We start from the raw sequence: 19,276 nt of genomic DNA on the forward strand, positions 1-19,276 counted from the left end.
TTACAGACCTTCCAGCCCTGGTGGAAGGTGGGGAGGGGCAAAGCATAAATGTTCTCAAGAGACCACAACTCCTCCAGTGTCTGAACTCCCTATCATGTGATTACACAACACACTGGCTTTTTTCACAACATCCTTCTCAACATTGTACTCCAGACCCCAAGTTGGGAGTGTCTGTGGGAGTCCCTCACAGAGGTGAAGCAAATGTGTCTCACTGGGCAGTTCAACAGTAATAAATCAATATGCAACCAGAGTAGCTATTAAAAACTGTATTTCCCCTCCCCCCCAACATCCCAAAAAGTTACATTTTTAGTGAAAAGATTAAACCACATGAACACTTTTCTTCTTGAAAAGCTTTACCAGCTCAGGAATGCCATAGATACACATGGAGGATTCATTTTAGCTCCCACAATCCAGCCCATCCCTTCCAGCCAGAAACACACACCTCCCCCCCCAGAATGAACCCTTTAAGGGCTGCCCCCCCTTTGCACCAAACATTAAAGTGCCTCTTAGGCAACCAGGTCAGAATTTAAACAATCTTTTGGGCTCATTCCTGGTTTATTTTAATAAAGAAGTTTCCCCTCCGGCCCCAACGAACAGGGGTGAGAGATTTGCTTTCACACCGAACTTTACAAAGCTGCCACTGAATTACAAGGAGTGTTTTCATAAATAGGTGTCCAGTTGCTCTCATCACACAGGATTGATTTGCTCAAGGTAATCTCCTCCTTCTGCTCACGAGTCCGTTCTTCCATCTGCACAGTCCATGGTTTTCTCCAGCTTTTCCCCTATTTGGATGCCCCAACAGCCTCCTGTCAGCACAACTTCCCGCCACAAACACGGTCATGTTGTCACAGCCAAGTCATTAACAACCATACCAAAGGAACCAGGGACAGGTGAATGGAGTTCAGCTTTAATAGATTCTGAAACATCTCAAAGTCAGTGCAACCCACAGCAAAAAATCCAGAAGTTTTGTAAAAACCACCTACACACACGAGAGAGAATGAATGAAGTGCTTGGTTGGAGGCAGCAGTGCTAAAAGACCATGTGCAGATTCCTGGACAGTCAGTGCACTTCAGGAATTCCACTGCAGGTTTTTCAGTCTGTAAATGCTTTGTGTGTGTGTGTGTGTGTGTGTGTGTGTGTGTTTTAAGGCCCTGCAGCTACAAGGAGGGTAAACCTGAGAGTGTCACCTGTACACTCAGTGTTGGCCAGCTTAGTGCAGCTCCTGCCTCTTGGAACAGTGCCTAAAGAAAATGGTGTTACCTTGGGATCCACATCATCTCCCTGTCACCAAACAGCTGCAAGGAGGCAAAGCATGTACAATTTTCCACGTGACCAGAAACTTAAGTTTATTAAACCCCAGTGCAAGCTGGGTTTAAGTTAATGATCATTAATTTTCCCTAACGTCAGAGCTAGTCCTGTGCAGCAATTAAAGGGTTAAAGTGGAATTCTCTGTACTATTTTAATCTCTATACAAATTTGGCAAATTCACGTCACAGCCATAGATCTGATCCTTGCAATTCCTGCAAAACATCTACAGCTCCTGTGTCAGAAGCAAAGGGAGAAGCCACCTGAGCAGCCAGGTGCGCCAGGGAGCTCGTGGCACAGCCCGCCCCTTCCCCAAGCAGGGCTGGGAATCTCCCACCTTCTAAGCCTGAACAGGTGGATTTTACTGAACCCAAGATGCTTTTCCACACACGCTCCCAAAAACAGCTCGAGGCCACAGAGCAGCTGAGCATGGAAAAACTGATTGCATCAGAAACACTGCAGCCAAGAGGAAATCAAACCCATGGCATTAAAGCCAGTCAGGAAAAAAAAAACAACAAAAAAACCCAAGAAACAAAACAACCCCCCCCAAAAAAAGCAAGCGTTTATATGTGTGTAGATGTAATAAATACTGCAAAGCACATTTGTCTCCTTCCCCTCCTCCCCCCTTCCCAAGTCAGTGAGTACAAAGAAATAACCAATGCACCAAAATCGTCAGCTTCCTGCAAGGAAAATGTTGGGAGTCAGCAAAATACCTGCAAGCCAACTGAAGGGAAAGCATTTGCATTGTCACCCAATCACAAGTCGCTTCCAGTTCTACGCAGCCAAATCAAACCCCTCTTCAAATTCACAAGTCTGACCTAAATAAGCACCACAGCATGAAAAGCTTCTTTTAGAAGTAGGATGTCGAGGGACTTAATTCTTTAAGATACAAAATAAAGTGTGAGATAAAAGGTTTTCCATTGGTCAAGTTTGAGAAATTGCCTTCCTTTAGCCCCAACCACTGCCCTGTCCCTCTCTGAGCCAACCAAACCCAGCCCTTGGGGTCTGTCCTTAATTTACACAGCCCGGCTGGGTTGGCAAAACCTGGCAGGGAGGGATGGCTGGGAGATGCTTTCTGAGGGTTGGGCAAAGGGGAACAACATCACAAAGGAGAAGGAACACCAAGGGACAATCAGGGTGGGCAAAGGAACTTATTAATGCTCAGCCATCCTCCTCCATCTTCAGGGATCTCACTGTCCTCTGCAGTTCTGTGTTGCTCAGGTGTCCTGGGGTTACTGCCTTCTGTCTTCTGTCTCTGATCTGGAAAATGCCATCACCACGTCCTCAGCACCTGCAGCAACAGCGGGCACAGAAAACACGAGCCACAATTACTTCCTTCGAAGATGCAGAGCCCAAACTGTCCCCCCACATCCATAAATCAACAGGAAAGCAAGGAGAGGAGGGACAGGAGAGAACGCTGCATTTTCTTCTTTTTTTGGGGGGGGAAATCAGTTTGGTTTTAAAGGAGAACCAAGAATTCCTTGCTTTGACACATTTCTAAGAGGCAAGACTTAAAAGTGTACAGAGGATTCTCACCACAGGCACGTTGAGAGCCCTTTTTTTTTTTTTGCCCTTGTGAACTCCAGCACTGCATAAGCAATTTATTGAGCTTCTCTGAAGCACGAGGACCTTGACTGCTCAATAAAATTTGTACTTCCCTATGCATCACTGTCCTTTTTAAGTGACATTTAGGCATTCTTAACTGGCTCTTTACACAGAGATATTCATTACTCTTTGCTTTTAAAGAACAAAAAATTGTTTTATTAGGCCAGCTGAAAGGTTTTCACTTTCCCCCACCCACCACCAAAAAAATCATTTAAACATCCTTTATAAACTAAGATGCCTTGAAAATGTTCCTTTCTCTAACAGAAGTGCAGTATTTTTTTTCACACTGAAGGCTTTCATTTGCCCAGGAAGGAGATCCAAGCTTTGCTAAGCAATGCTTTCATCCCCAGCCTGGAGAAATCTTTTCCAGAAAAGAAACTTTCTCAATGATTGAATTTCTATTTTTCAATAGAGGCCATCAGCTCTGTATAATCACCATCAAAACTCCCGTCCCTGAGCGCAGAAAGAGGTTAATTATCTTCCCATAACCATCTCCAAGTCCTTGCAAACTTGTGTGGCCTTTCAAGTGGGCATTTAGAGCAGAAAAACCTGAATGGATCGAGAAACACCTCTGATAAAGGGTGGTGAAAACACCCCATGCTGAGCTCTCCTCCTTCCAAAAAGATGCCTGGAGACCTTCAGAAGAGAAATGTGCTCTCTGGACTTCCCAACTCTGGAGTGTGGCCCAGCAGGCAATTAAAGAGAGATGTCTCCAGGACAATATGGAAATGAAAGTACATCAGCCAGCAGTGTCAAAGCAGGGGATTAAATCAGCATCTTGAGTCTAGACAAGACCTGGGAAACAACCCCTGAAGGGCTGAGTGCTGTATTTTTAATTTCTGGTAAAAAATTTGATCCCCAAGAAAGCCAGATAAAAGGAAAAGCTTTCTTTCATCTGCAGATCCTCTCACAGCATTTATCTGATTAGAAAATACGATGAATCCTCCACTCAGTGTCCAAATAATTTCTAAAATATTATGTCCTCCATTCAAGGTATCCCAAGGGCAGCAATGACCACTCTGGCCTTCATTAACCAGTTCAGTCTGCTGGGGATAATTGCACTTAGGCAGTGTTTTTTTTTTTCAAAGCTCCTCTGAAGGGATTAGGTGACAAAGCAGGAAAGGCCAAAAGCCCCCCAGCCTGCCTGGCCCAGCCAGGTAACTGCTCAGCTCCACACAATCCTCTTACAGGGCCCTGCAAAGTTCCAGTTCCACCCAGGAGGAGCAGCAGCACCTACAATTCCTCCAGCCTTTTCACTTGAAGCCTATCAAGAAGCAGATCTTGGTGCCCCCAAGCAACTCCTGCCTCTACACCTGCATAAAAGGGGGGGAAAGAAAGGACTAATAAAAATTCCTCATCTGTTTTAGTTACACGGATTCCATTTCCCAGTTATCCAATCTGCTTCTTTAGTTGCAGTGTGGCAGGAAAAGTGGCCAAAAAGGGTTGCAAATTCCCCTTGCTAATGTCCTTAAAAGCTAAATCAATGCTCAGGAAATGCAAGCACACTCACTTGTACACACTTCACAATTTATTTGTTACATCCACTCAAAGAAGGAAATATTAAGGACCAAAGAGTAGTTTGTTTTTCATATGTAGGGCCCTTATCTTATATAAAACTACATCAAAAACTGCTCTGATGCACCCTCCTGCCAGCACTGTGAAGCCCTGCAGTCATCTCCCTTTTCATCTCCTCCACAAACTGTTTTTTTTCCTTCATCAAAACATAAATGATATATAGTGCCAGCACCCAGCCCGGAGTTAACAAGCTGCCTTGTTGATTTTAAAATGCACCAGAACCACCAGCCCCTAAAAAAAAAAATAATAATAATAATAATTCAAAAAAAGAAAAAGAAGGATTTTAAGGGTTGTGAAAAACCTGCTGAAAGAGGAGTAAGGTTTTAGCAGCACTAAGGAATCAGGGGTAGATAAAGCACAGCTCCTGGTCTGTTTTCCACGCATCCCTCCTTCAGAGAGGAGGAGGCTGGAGCAGCTGGAGTCGCCTGGCAACCACAGAAATCACACATGACGTCAGGCCAGCACAGGGATGAGCTGGATTTACTTCCCAGATGTTGGTTGTGTTCCTGGGGTCTCCCCTTGCTGGCGTGGAAATCCTTACAAGTACCCGCAGCGAAGGGCAGCGTCGCTCCTGACAATCACCAATAAACAGGGGCTGAACTCCTGCCTGCCCCCAAATCCCAGCCCTGTTCCCAGCACAGCACAATCACAGGAGGAGCAGGAATAGCTCTGGGCACGAGGGATGCCGGGAATGCTGCTGGGAATGCTGCTGCTCACTTTGGATTCACGGCCCAAACAGTCCCTGGTGGGAGCAGGGTCACCCTCAGCAGGGTCACCCTCAGCATCCCCATCCCCACTCCCACTCCCTGGGCACACCTGCCACAGCCTCAGCATCAGTGTCCCTCTCAACATGAACTTCTGACACTGGGACATCTCCCCTGCACTTCCAATGGGAAAAGAGAGAGGAGCACAAATATATTCCAGGAGCGGTGAAAAAGCCGAATTTCAAAGCCATGTTCTAATTGGAAGACAAAGCACAAGCACAATAAAGAACAGTGGGAAAGTATTAAATATCTATGGGATTACTGGATTATTATTATTATTATTACATGCATCCTAAAGGAAGCAGAACAGTGGATGGTGAGTGGGTCTGGAACTCGAGATTTCAGCCTTTCCCAGCCAGAGCCACCCACACCAATGTAATGACAATGACCACAGGCTGCACCTGAATTCATGAATTACCTGTACAGGTGGGTTTTTTTAAACCATAACATCACCAAAAAGCTGCTCCCTCTCTGATGGTCTGCAGCACTTTCTAACACAGAGTTTCCCACATGGTATTTTTAAATTGTAACAGGCAACCTTAATCAGGAGCCAAGGTGGGTAAAACAACTCGTTAGGGAAAGGTCAGGGATTGTGTCTGAAGGGAAAATCATTGGGACAAAAGGGATTACAGCTGTACTTTGCAACGATTTTACTTCACCCTTTCACCAGTGAGCCTGGAACAGAAAAGTAAACCATAAACTAATGAATCCTGACGGCAACACAAAGCTGGCAAGTCCTGCCAAAGCACCAGGGAGTGGTGAAAACAATGCACAGGAAGGAGCAGGAGAGCAGTGAGGAGCAGGGCTGGCAGCAGGGGTTTAGCTGTTCGTTTCAGAAGGGAAGAAAAAGAAAATAAAAGATTAGGAGTTATGTATTTCTGTGGCTCTTGGTACAGTTTTAAGCAAGATGAGTTAAGGATGGATTTTATACCCAGTTCTGGGTAGCTTTATTTCCCGTTCCCTCCTCGGTTGCTTTCTGTTATTTGGTAGAACCCCTACTGATTTCATCTGCAGGAATCACATGCAACTCAGCACTCGCAAGAAACTCAGGCAACTGCCTTTAAAAAACACAATTTGATCTATCACATAACAGATAATAACATCTTCCAGGTAGACAAGTAAGTGGGTGGGTACCCCGAGGGCAGGACACCCCACAGAAAACATCTTGCAGGAAAGACTCAAGCCTGTGGTCACTTCTTTTATTCCCAAATTAAAGATCAAACTTCACCCTTGGTGAGGTGCTGATTTTGACAGAGGACAAACTTTGTCCAAACAACAGCAGGCAAAGCTGCTGGGGCCATGGGCAGCGGGGTCAGGGAGCAGGGTGGGAGCGCCATCGACACCCACCAGTGCTCCCAACCTCCCAGCAGCCACTGATGGGAGCAGGGCTGTGCCTCGAGATGTCCTGCAGCAAAAGAACCTGGGTGACATTTGTCCAGAGAAATGTCCTCCACATCTCACAGCACAAAAGAGCCCAAACTACCCAGAGCTAAATGAAACCAAGCTAACGAGGTGCTCATTAAGCAATTCTCCAGTGCATGTGCTCATGGTACAAACACAAACACTGGCAGGGAACGGGGCTGGGGCTTCTGTGGGCTGAAAGGAAAGCAGGGATTAAAGTACTGGTGAATAGAGCTGCTCCTGCAGTCCCACTTGGCTCCCAGGACGGATGTTTTCCTGCTAATCAAGTAAAATAAATGGGAAAAGCAGAGCAGGGGTTATAAAGTTAAGCTGCACGTTGCCAAGAGCCTGGGACTGGGACAATAGGACGGTGAGCCAGGTTTACTTTTAGCACATCCTTCACTTCCAGTAATTAATGTATGGAACAATGACGAGGGCACACTCACACCTGACCTCCTGCACCTCCACAGCTTCTCCCTCCACAGCTGCCCCTTTTCTGGGCACACATTTCCAACACCGAAATAGAGGCTTACCCAGAAACCCAGTTAAATATTCCCTACCTTTTTTCAGGAGCAAAACATTAATTGCCCCAAACTTTCAGACATGCAAATACTTCTCCCACTTCTACTGCCTTTCCCACTTTCCCACCCTCCTCTTTCCTAGAAATTACCAATAATTAGCTGGTAGCACATGTCCTGTCTTGGAAGGTAAGAGTGCCAATCCTACTCCACTAACTTCCAAGAAAAAAAAAAACCCTGCTGTGATTGTGTTCCAGCTGCAGTTGTCTGGATGGCTGAATTCGGAGTTCTTTTACACCACCTGCACTTCAGTCTTGGCAGGCCAAGATGAGCTGAAGGTCAAACGGTTTTGCTGCCCAGCAGTGAAGAGCAGAGACAGCCCCTGAGCTCAGTGGATTCAGCTGCTCATCAGCTCACCCCAACTGCAGACAATTTCCCTGGGATGACTGACACTGCTGCTTTCCCAGCAGGTACCTGGGAACAGGGACATGGAGCCAGTAGGACACAAGCTGGATTAAAACCACACTGCCCTAACACAAAGGAAGATGCTGACACATCTACAGCTGCTGCTGCCAAGAGCTCCCTGAATGATAAATAGACACGTCCACCTGATTTGTTTGTAGTCACCTGCAGAATTAATTAAACCCCAAAAGCCTTTAGAGATCAGAAGGTTCAGCCTGTTGTGAATTTTTCAAGGCTGCCAAATTAAAAAAAGAAATTCTTCACTTCCCCCAAGATCCCTGCGCGCACACACTTCTTCAACCACCTTCAAGCAACAACCTTCTAAACATTAACTCTTCCCTGAACCTCCCAGTGTTGGTATCCTAGCCTGGCATGCTAAAAATACCCCCTGCACTGCTGAGAGGAGCAGCACATTCAAACAAACCCCGTGCTCAACAGAACAGAAGGGTTTGATCTCCACTCCTCCTCCACCAGTGCAGGAGCAGGGTCCCCTCCTCACTCCACACCCAGCCCGGGGTGGGTTTGGGTGCCCCAGCACCCAGCAGGGCACGTGTTCGCAGCTCAGCCCTGCCCTCCCTCCCTCCCCACGGGCCCGGCTTCCTTCAAGAGCCAGCACGACACTCCTGTTGCTATAGGAACACCAGAGCTGCAATCACCGAGGTCTCAGCACAATTCCCAGCTCAGGCTTCCAAACTGCACTGCTTCCATCTGCAGACCTGCCAGCGCCCAGGGCCAGCCCACCCTTCAGGGCTGGGAGGAACTGGGGAGCAGGACACGTGGCTTTTATGCAGGATGATCCCCCTGGGAGGCATTTTGTTTGTCCTCAAAAATACGGGAGAAAGCCTCAAGTTTCCCCATTTTGAGCTGGAGAAGCCTGAGGAGTGCGAGCTGCCTGAGCTCCTGCTGCAATGCAGGCAAGAGCAATATGTTAATATTCCCAAATATCCTGATCCCAGCCCCTCTCCAACACACACATACTGGTTGAACAGAGATGCCTCTGGGTTCCTCAGTTATTCCTGGAGCCATAAAAAAACAAAGCAACAACCAAGCCACAGATGGCAGCTAAAAAGCTCCCCAAGGAAAGAAAAACACCCTGTATTTTACACCTCCACAAAGGTGCTAAACAGCAATGACTGAACACTAAAATGGTTATTAAAAATTTGAGCATGGCATTAATGTTAGACTCTTTAATTAATGCTAAATTTAAGTATTAAATACCTCATTTTGGAGTTTTATAACTGTTGGTTTAGGGTTTTATAACTGTTGTTCAAGCTCTTCTGGGTTACTGAGAGCTCATCCCCTCTGCTACCAGTTCACCTTTCGGTGGATAATAAAGTATTTTTAATACATCAGATAAGCCTTCTCTGGAGAAGGGTATCAAAGTCAACACACTGAGGGACTCAGCTCTTCCTGAGAGTGTGGAATACACTGAAAGGAAAGGGCAAACAGAGTTGGAATTGAAAAGAAAGAAAGAAAAAATAAAAGACTATTTTCAGACTGGAGCACATTTTCTGGCCATTCAAGATCCCTTCACAGATCTGTTGCCCCAACACACGTTGAGGCAATAAATGTGAGGAGTTTAGAACACAAACTAGAGAGATCTGCACTGATTTCCATTTGATATCTACTCCAACACTTTAGAAAGGCTGGGATATATCTCATTACTACCTGATATTCTCAATAACTCTGAGCTGCCTGCCAGGAAAACAAGATTCACTCCAAGAGCAGGCAGTGCTTCAGGAGTGGAGGTGTTTCAGATGTAAAAGGAAACCTGTAAACAATCCTAACCCAGTGATTTTCTACATCTGAACAGATGAATTCCTTTTGAAAGCAAGCTAAGAAATAAGGACACAAATAATATCATTTCTTCTCTTCCAGTAAAAATAACCACAAACTCAAGGAGAGGCTTAGCAATTAAGAGAGGTATTCTGAGATGCTTCTGGATCAAAATTAGTCATCATCTTCCACTGCTGGTCCCTAAGACAGCAAACAGAGTACCAGGGAGGAGCTTCAGATGTCAGAGATACTGTTATTAACAGTGGCTCACTGAGGGTTTATGGCACAAGGTTGAATTCAGCTGGGACAGTGTCAGCTGTTTCCCTCCAGGCACATCCCTGCACAAAGGGACACCGAGGCTGCAGTGACTCCCCGTGGTCAAAGAGGCTCTCACAGAGGATGGCAGATGTGTCACAAGCGGTGCAGGGAGCACCAGCCCCTGACAGGCTCAGCAGCCACTGCTGGGAGACCCCCAGGCAGCTCTCCTGAGACACCATTTCATGGATGCACGAAAGAGAAAAGCCTGAAAATTGTAACAGAGACTGTGAGACGCTTCAAAAATTTACTAGACCATCCATCCTCTATAATCTTGTCAAAAAAAAAAAACCCAAGCAACAAAGCAAACCAATCTCAAACAACCTTCCTGTGACTCTGGAGCCAGATTCCAGCACTTTGGAGAGACCCACAGAAACCTGCAGGTCCAGAACAAAGCTCCCAGAGTGCTCATGCCAAGGATGTCATTCTCTTTTTTTTCCTTTTTTTTGGGAACAAAACAGGGATGTGAAGTCAGCTCGGTGTCTTTTGTGCCTGCTGGAGGGAAGTGGCTCTAAAAGACAGGTCTGGGACAAGTCAGGCTGAGAGCAACCTGTCCTGCTGGGGAACAAAGGGCTGTGACACCTTCTGAGGGCCAACTCCTTGGAAGTTACTCCTTAAATAACACCCCTTTTGTTGTTGGGGAAAGCAAGCTGCATTAAAATAAAAAAAACATCCACAGGAGATTGAGGGGAAAGAGCAGAAAAGCAGGGGAGCAAATTCCTGCGAGCAATCCTGGAGCACACCGAGCAGACGTGGATGGGATTTTCGGCACAAGATAATGCCATCTAGTGGAGATGGAATCTCCCTCAGGGTGGAAAATTGGCCACCTCTGTGCCTGTATTTGCAGTGATTTCACAGTGTCACCCTTCCTGTGTCACCAAGCCCAGGATGCAGCAAGAAGGGACAGACAGACAGATGGTGATTGCTGATGGGGAAGCCCCACACCCCAGAGCACAGGGCAGCAGCAGCACTGACTCTCAGAAAACTGGAGAGGTTTCTGAGGAAATCAAAGTCCTGGGCAATAAATTACAGCTGCAGCTTGGTCTGTCTCTGAAGGAAAAAGTATTTGGTTGTGTTTCCTCAATTCCATTTGTACTTCTCGCTTTTCTCTCCTTCATTTGGAGAGATGGCCCCTCTGAACACGAAAAGAACCAACATCCTTTCCAAATATTTAACTGTTTTCTTCCTTTGTTGTTTTTTTTTTTCCCTATCAAGAAAAATCTGAATGGTCAGGCCAGCAGTTTAATTATAATCTGGGAGGACTGAAGGTAGATTGTGGGGGTCAGATCTCCCAGGAGAGACATCAGAGTCTCAGGTTAGATCCAAGCAAACATCCCCAGGGAGGGCTTCACCTCCCCGTGGACAAAGGTTCAAGAATCTTCAAGGACTTCATGAAAATGATGACAGAGAAAATCAGCTGCTAACTGTTCAAATATGGGACAAAGACCACTTTTGGAACAAGGTGTGAAGCTCTGCATTTCCTGCATTGCCTGATCAGTGAGCTGAGCAGCAGATTAAGGAACTCTTGCTCTTTCTTTCGTTAACATTTAAAAGTCACATCAAAATTCAATTTTTTTTGAGTCTGCGAGGTGGGAAAAGTATAATTTCACAGCCAGTAAAATCAGACAGCTCAGACAGCGAGCTGGATCAAGGTGTGCAGGAAGGATCTGTGCCCCCTGGCTGGAGTTCTGTTTCTGTCATCTTTGCCACAGTGCAGGTCACTCAGCACGGATTGGCACTGTGAAAAATGTAAATTTTTAAGGACAACACTGAAAATGAACGTGTCTACCTCAGTTTTTAACAAGGGACTACCAGATTTCCCCTTTAGACTGGGCAGGAGAGTTGAAGAGTCCCGAGCCAAAACACACAAGTAGATAGATCTACCTCCACCAACCCCCAGCTATGTGAGGAATGAACTCACAGCCTTAAAACAGAGCAGCAAGTTCGTGCAGGTTGTGTTTCTGAGGCATTTCTAAATGTCTTAGATCTATATTAAGTTTCTGCTCCACTCAGTTCTGGCACTGGAGCCTCCCAATCTTCCTTCAACACCAAAGTGTGCATTATGAACGTGATCTGGCACGAGGCCTGGGCAGGGGAGGGAAATAAATTCAGTGAGAAACATTCAGGTTCAGAAGAGATTAGTGGGACTCACAGCAGCTCCACACAGTTGTTTACCAGGACTTCTGCAAAGAATTAACAAAACCAGCACGTAGTTCATCCCCTTAATGGGAATCCAAATAAACCAAAGCAGATTTGCAAACTTATTACGTGTCTGCTGCCCCTGTCTGGGAATTAATTACGCTGTGCAAATTAAAGATATGCAAGGGGAAACAAATTCCTCCTATTGTTAATCTTTCCCTCTCGCTCTGCTGAAATGGTAACATTGCACTTCATCTCCGCACTCGTGGAAATGGGAAAAACAGATGATGGTGTCGGATGATTCCATTTCATTTTGTGACTGTGCTGTTATCAAGCAACTGGAGTCACAGTAACTAAATTATCACACGCCTAACACATGCTTTTGTACCTTACAAATCTGTATTTACTTTGCATTTTATTGTGTTATGAAACTCCCAGTTCGAAGAGTACAAAGAAAGTGCTTGCAAACCACCCCCAGCCTTGTTCCTTTTTAAGCACAGATGTCCAGTGTAAGAATAAATATAAAAACTCTGATGATCTACATCTTATGCAGAGGGTCTATGCTGACCAGAGTAAGAACTAGAGGCACCTATGCACACCTGAATTTTCCTGCACACACAGAACAAGAAGCAAGTTATCAGGTTAATATTTATTTCTATTTAATGTGTTAGGGTAGGAAAGCTCTACACATGCATTTTGAGCTCACAGGACTTTGGCCATCAGTGTTTGGAGTTATCACGGGGAATAAAGGTGTTTAAAAATGCTCCTCATCCCAATGAATCTCAGCTTTAGTGGGGATTGACCTTACCTGTTAAATAAACCCACTGCTGACCAGTTCACTGTGGTTCTCTCCCAGAGCGCATCCCGGACTGCAGGGTGGGTTAATGAAGACACAGGCACCTGAATTTGGTGGTTTATGAGACTGCTCTCCCAGATGAACCAAACAGAAGGCAAGGCAGCTCAGTACTCACCCTGGTCGATGGAGTGCTGGGGGAGCTGGCTGAGCTGGCTGTTCACCACCCCTGCGTACGTGCGCAGGAACTCCTCCTCGCTGGCCGTCAGCTGGGGGGGACAGGCAGTCAGCAACAGGAAAAAACAGACACATCATCTCCCACTCCCCAGTAAAACATCACAGCTGCCTCTGCTCTCCTCTCAGCACTTTAATCACCTGTTATTTGTGCAGCTCTACCATCAGCAAACTGGGACGTGGTGAACTCACGGGCAGACTCAAAAGTCACCTTAAAACAGTTGCTTTGCTGTTTTTCCCAGTGGTGAAAAGCTTTAAGTCTAAATATCTGATCATTTATCCACACATGGCAGTTTCAGGCATCACAAGCCTCGTAATATTTGAGCAAAAATCAGTTGTGTTTAACTGCAGATAACGGTCAAATCAACAATGGCTGAAACAATTCAGTGGTAAAACCAGCCCCTCACCTGCCCATCCCAACAAGCACTGCCCAGTTGGTACAAAAATGTCTGGAAAGCCATAAAAAATAAGGGCTATGAATCAATCTTACATTTGATCCCATCTTCCTCAGCATGAGTAGAACTCTGACTTTCTGCTGGATGTACATCTCCTCCGGACTCTTTCCGGGGACGCCCTCACGGTTCATTCCCCTCCTGCCAGCTCCTGGATTTCCTGAGGATCACAAGAACACAAACTAAAATACTTACTGGGGTAAAACAGGAATAGAGAAGGAGTTTCATTTACCTGTTTTTCACCAGCTGGCAGATCACTGAATACCCTGGGAGAGTCAAGAATCACATCCTTCATCAGAGAAATCCTTAAAAACGTGAACAGCTAAATTGGGCCTTACATATGCAAACATTCACCAGGGCTGATGTTCACATCCCCAGCAGCTCATTATCTGTGGTTACCTCACTGCCTGAGCAGAAAAAGAATTCTAACAACCAGATGAAAGGTTCACCCTGACAGAAGAGACCGTGGTTTGGGGTTTTTTCCATAAATAAGCCCAACCAGAATGGTAACAGGATGCAGAAAGCACAGCCATCCAGCCTGCAATGGCTGAACAAGAGCTGGGTGAAACTGCAGCTCTTAAGTCTTCCTCCTCTCCCTTTTTATTTTTAACTTTATATACCATATCAAAAAGGCCACTGCACTTCTCTAAAAGCTCCTAAAATGAATGAACTGGTTTTGGAGAGAAAGAAGAGCAGGGAAGGGGTAGAGTTTATCATCCCTTCTCGTATCCTTTCAAACCTGAACTCTTTGCTTTTTTAATTTAATAAAAAATAATGATGTTTTGGAATAAACAGGCTGTGCTATCTAAATTCTAGAGCACAAAGCATGATTATACTTTGTTATGTATCTGGTGATTATTTTAGTTCCACAACAGGGTGTTTACCAAGGAAAAAAAACAAAACCAAAACAGAGATGCTCTTCAGCTGCTCCTAAAAATGATCTTGAAGTTTATTAAGTCAATAATAGTAAAAACATACATTGAAATTTAGAAAATAATGGTGCTTGAAATAACACACTGTTAGAGCGGCATCACAAACTGAACCAACCTCTTACAAGTGCTGTGGGATGGGGAAATGGAACCCCTGCCAGGACCTGAAGGGAGATGGAGAGGCTGTTTACAGTCCTGGAGCGCCAGGACAAGGGGGAACAGCTTCAAACGGAGAGAGAGGAGGGTGAGATGGGATATTGGGAAGAAATCCCTCCCTGGGAGGGTGGGCAGGCCCTGGCACAGGTTGCCCAGAGAAGCTGTGGCTGTCCCTGAATCCCTGGGAGTGTCCAAGGCCAGGCTGGACGGGGCTTGGAGCAACCTGGGTTAGTGGAAGATGTCCCTGGCCGTGGCAGGGGGTGGGATGGGATGGGATGGGTTTTAAAGTCTTTTCCAACCCAAACCCTTCCGTGATTCCATGACTGTGGATGGAGGTGTGAGCCAGCCCCTCCTGCACCACACACAGCTCACAAAGTGGCTCCACAGCAGGTCTCCAGTTCATTTTCATCCCCAGGACCGGGTCTGGTTCTATCCTGAGCTATAAATGTGATTTCCTGAACCTCAGGAACCAAGGACACACCACCCAGGGCTGCCTCAGTGAAGGCTCCAGCCCAGCAGGTTCAAACACTGTTTTCCCTCTAATGTTTTCCTGCAGTCATCACCAACCTCTCCCCTCACTTCATTTTCATTATGACTTTTTAAGGGAAAGTAATCTGGGTGTGGAAAGAGTTTAAAATTACAGCCAGGCCCTCCTGAGTGAGTCAGAAGCAGTGCAAACTCCAGCAGCAGCTGCTGGGATAGGCTTTGCCACCCACATTACTGAGCATGCAGATAACAGCAGTGGAAAGTGAGACAGATCCATCACAGCCCTTCCTGAACAACTTTCAGTGGGAAGACCTGCATGAGGCTGATTTGCTGTTGATGGTTCTGCCTGGGAACTTGCAGCCTGCACACGTGCAAGGCGATTTTTTGGGGGGTATAATCAGCAAACTGCTCCCTGAAGGAAGAACAAAACAATCCTCTATTTCTGTGTCGTGTCAACTCAAATCAGTAAATTGGATTATGTTACTGAGCACACACTCCACAGTGCAATTTACTGAATGCTAACAAGTGATGCCAACTGCAAGACAGTGAACAAAACCAGAGCAAGAGACATTATGTTTTATCCAGAGACTGATAAAACAATAAACATTTATCAAGACGCCGAGTCGGGCTGAAAGGTTGTGACCAGTCCTTAATATTACAAATAATTTCTTTTTTTAAATATTGTTGCTTGAAAAGGGAAGGTGCTGTACTAATAACCAACCAATTCAGGAAAGAAAAACCACGACAGCAAAAAACCTGCAATGTGATAACACACCCATGGTTTAAAAAATGCAACAAAATATATGGGATATCGATAGGTGGCACCATCCACAAGCACCAAGAAAATGCCCTGGCTGCCCCTGTGCCAGCGAGGGAGACCCAGCCACTTCAACTCTCCTCTGCACACAGGATACTGTGCAGCCTGTACATGTTATTATTCATTGTTTCCCATCACAGGGATCTTCCAGTTGCTTATTAATTTCCAAACTTTGCAAGGGGGGCGATTGGAAAGTCCTGTCTAAACCTGGTTCTTCTAAAGGAACCTTCAGCCAAAGGGGGTTTGTTGTGAACCCACCTGTTTACCAGGAAGGATGAAGATCCTGAGGCCTGACCATCCAGGGAATGCTCCACATAGTGAGCAACATGGGGGAAAAATGCACTCAATACGACCCAAAAAATAGGTATAAAGAGGTTAAATTAAGCTGCTTTTCATTCACCACACAATTATTTTGGTCAACAGCCTCAACCATCTCAGCTCTTCCTGCTTGGTGACACCAGAGTAGAAAACAGGAACCTTAAAACAGCACTGAGACCCCAGCATGAAGAATTTGAACATATCTCTGTTCCTGTTACATGAAGTTTTCCCAAGACAGGTTTATGATGGCAGCAGTACCCAGCAGACATGACATCAGATCTCCAAACCCACGTACAAAGCTGGGCCATGCCCAGAACCCAACATGATCCATCCTTACAAACCAAGCACTGACAAATCTTATCAAAGCACTTCTCTGCTTTGTTTTCTCAAGAAAGCTCCATGAATGTGCTCTGAACAACAAAACATTACTCAAGCAGCATTTCCCTGCCCCTGCAATCCTTTCTGGCAGGTGGATGAAGTCGTCGTTGCCCCATCCCCAACCAACAGAACATCAGATTTCCCTGCCAACCTACCTGCTTCTAAAAACCACAGCAGATGAAGATAAACCCACGTGTTCAGTCCTGATTAGTGACTGGGGCTGGGAAAAATGTATGAGGAAACTGCCCTGTGGAAACAAATGAGCAAAGCATTACAGAAACATCCACAGCTGAACCCCAGAAAGACCCTTCATTCCATAAGCCTTGAATCCCAGTCTGCTTCAGAACACGGCCTGGGTAAAATTCATATACACCTGCAGCTTGTCTGGAGCCTGGAGACCCTTTTTCCTCTTTAAAGAGTAAGTTTTTTTTTTAAAATTCAAGCCATTCTTCATCTGCAGGATTTCCACCCTGACCACACCAGTGACATTCCCAACCCCTTGAGAATGAAATGCATTCAAGCTTTGCATTCTTCAGGAAGCTCCCAGCATCAAACCCAACCCCCTGGAAAAACCAATCAGCGTTGTGACGCGGAGTTTCTTCTAGTAAAAACCCCAAAATAGGCACATCTCACCAAGGATTGGAGGAGAACGAGGGAGAAATGTAAAGCATGCTGATTGTGACCAAAATTATTGTTTTCAACTGTGCCTGTGTTATCTGAACGCAGCAATTCCATGGACTGGCACTGGAAAGCTGGGCTGGAAAACCCTTTGCACAGAGTTTTTCAGAGCAGCTTCTCTCTTCAGTCCCCAACAGCCAGAACCAGTTATTTACTTCTATTTTTCAGACCTGTGACATATTTCTGAACATACTTTACAGCTGGGTCTCAGGGCATGGTAAGAATTCATTACTTCCCACTCATCCACCCCACATCAGCCTCTCAGACAAGCAGCTCAATGTCACAAATGAAGTGACAGTTCAAACAGGCAGTGGAACAACAAGTGCCACCACCCAGGACAGCATCACAGCCAGAATCAGGTGAAAAGAATCAGATTTTGTGCTGGTCACGAGATTCTGCCAAAGCTTCACTCTCCCCACACACTCCCAGGAGCAGGAGGAAAGAAATAACTGACCCCTTTCCAACTCAGCCATCACCAGAATACAAAACATTTCTCCAACTGACAATCAAAGCTGCTCCTGCCCCAACGGACTTACTTTCCTAGACTGGATTTAAGAAGAGATAAAACCATGCAAGGCTCTTTGCCATGGAAATGAAATAAAAAAAAACAAACAAGAAACTATTTTAAGCACAAAAAGCACAGATTCAATTCATCCTTATCCTTCCATCCTAAATAATTCTGCTTCTTTACAATGGTTTACACTTGGGCCAGAGACTGATACAGAGGGTGTTTAACTTACAGGAAAACGTAAAAGCTGAGAAGTGATAATTTCAGGTTCAGAGATGTGGGGAGATGGACAAAGTGTCAGCTTAAGAGACCAGGATGCTTTCCCACCTTGTGAGGATAAAGGAGTTTTTAAGCTAAAAGATAAGGCACAGTCACTGAAAAGAAACATGTTTTTAAAGTCCTTGTCAATGAATTACAACAGCACAAGGAAACTGAGCTGGCATCAGGATGCCAAGGGTTGGATGCTGGGAGTGGAATGTCAGCTGATCAGCAAAGATAAGAACTGATTTTGCACATCCCATCCATCACCAACAAACTCATCGACAGCACTAATGACTCCTACTGTGTGCAGTTAAAACACACAATTCACTTATTTACCTATTCTTGCTCAGATATTTTGTACTGCATGTGAGAAAGAGCCCCCGAAAAACAACATTCCAATCTGTATTTCCAGCACAAAAAGCCAGACAGGGAGATAGAAAAACAAGGACTGCTGTGTGCTGGACTGAAGGAATCTCCACAGCATCAACAGAGCTCAACTGGAACACTGCTCATGCAAGGGAACGAGCAGGCAAAGCCATTCCAAAGCCCAGTGACACGTTCACTGGTTTGTACTGGCCTAACAAAGGAACACTGGGCTCTCAGCTGGATTTCTGGGAATCACATCCAGGATTATTAGCACTGAAGGAAGAGATGCCAAAGGCTGGTGAAGCCACACGGAATTCACTGTTGTGTCAGCTCTGGAACTGGTCTCTCCAGGTGAGGGAGGGGGAGGCAGATGTGCAGAGCCAACAGGAAAGTTTGGGCTGCCAGGACTTCCCTGTTGCAGCCAGACGTGGCTCTGCTCCCCAGTGCCACCTCTCAATTCCCTTCTCATAACAAGGATTAACCTGGGCCTTTCAGGAGCTGCAGTTTGAGTCTGAAATCACAACATTCCTCACTAAACTGTGTTAAGAGCCTAAATCCTTCCAGCTTGTCCTGCTGCATCCAACGTGCTGCAAATGGACATAACTGGGTCACCTCATTCTCCCCTGTTTGCCTGGCACAGGCAACGAAATTTAGCGCTCATTTATTTGCAAGATGATTCACACCACAGAATAATAACCAGCAACCATCTGGACATCACTGCCAGAGCAATCCATCTGAATCCGCAAACATTCCAAGCAGGGAAGGAGGTTGGTCAGGCACCAGCTGGGGGAGGATCCCAGGAATTCCTTCTCCGCTCTGCAAGGCCCAACATGTGGAGTGGGCAGAGCCAAGCACGCCTGACATCCTGACATCCCCCCCACCCCGTGCCTGCTGCCAGCCCCATCTGCTGGCTCTGGCAATGGCACCTGCAGTCCTGGCCCCCTGGCAAAAGGAGCTCCGGGTGTCACCTGCCTCCAGAGCACTGCAGGTTGAAGCCACACTTTCTAGGAGGGCAGTAAAAGATGAGGACAAAGCAGACA

The 19,276-nt window shown here is 45.9% G+C and overlaps 1 protein-coding gene across 4 annotated transcripts in view; it reads right to left on the bottom strand.

The window, feature by feature from the left end:
* Nucleotides 1-667: 667 nt before the first annotated feature.
* CTNNBIP1 (catenin beta interacting protein 1) overlaps nt 668-19,276 on the bottom strand; it is a 29,495-nt gene continuing 10,886 nt past the window's right edge. For 2 of the 4 annotated variants that reach the window (XM_027882493.1, XM_027882494.1), the window contains exons 2-5: nt 16,579-16,670; nt 13,378-13,499; nt 12,832-12,922; nt 668-2,596 (exon numbers count right to left, since the gene is read on the bottom strand). In XM_027882493.1, coding sequence (XP_027738294.1) covers nt 2,538-2,596; nt 12,832-12,922; nt 13,378-13,473 — 246 coding nt within the window. In that variant the 5' untranslated portion in view covers nt 13,474-13,499; nt 16,579-16,670 and the 3' untranslated portion in view covers nt 668-2,537. Of the gene's footprint in view, nt 2,597-12,820; nt 12,923-13,377; nt 13,500-16,578; nt 16,671-19,276 lie in introns of those variants that run through there. The other 2 variants (XM_027882496.1, XM_027882495.1) reach the window with 2 other exon arrangements.

This window comes from Empidonax traillii, unplaced genomic scaffold (genome assembly GCF_003031625.1).
Source record: "Empidonax traillii isolate 1590-97213 ecotype Southwest subspecies unplaced genomic scaffold, ASM303162v1 scaffold106:size2091409, whole genome shotgun sequence".
Classification (NCBI taxonomy): domain Eukaryota; kingdom Metazoa; phylum Chordata; class Aves; order Passeriformes; family Tyrannidae; genus Empidonax; species Empidonax traillii.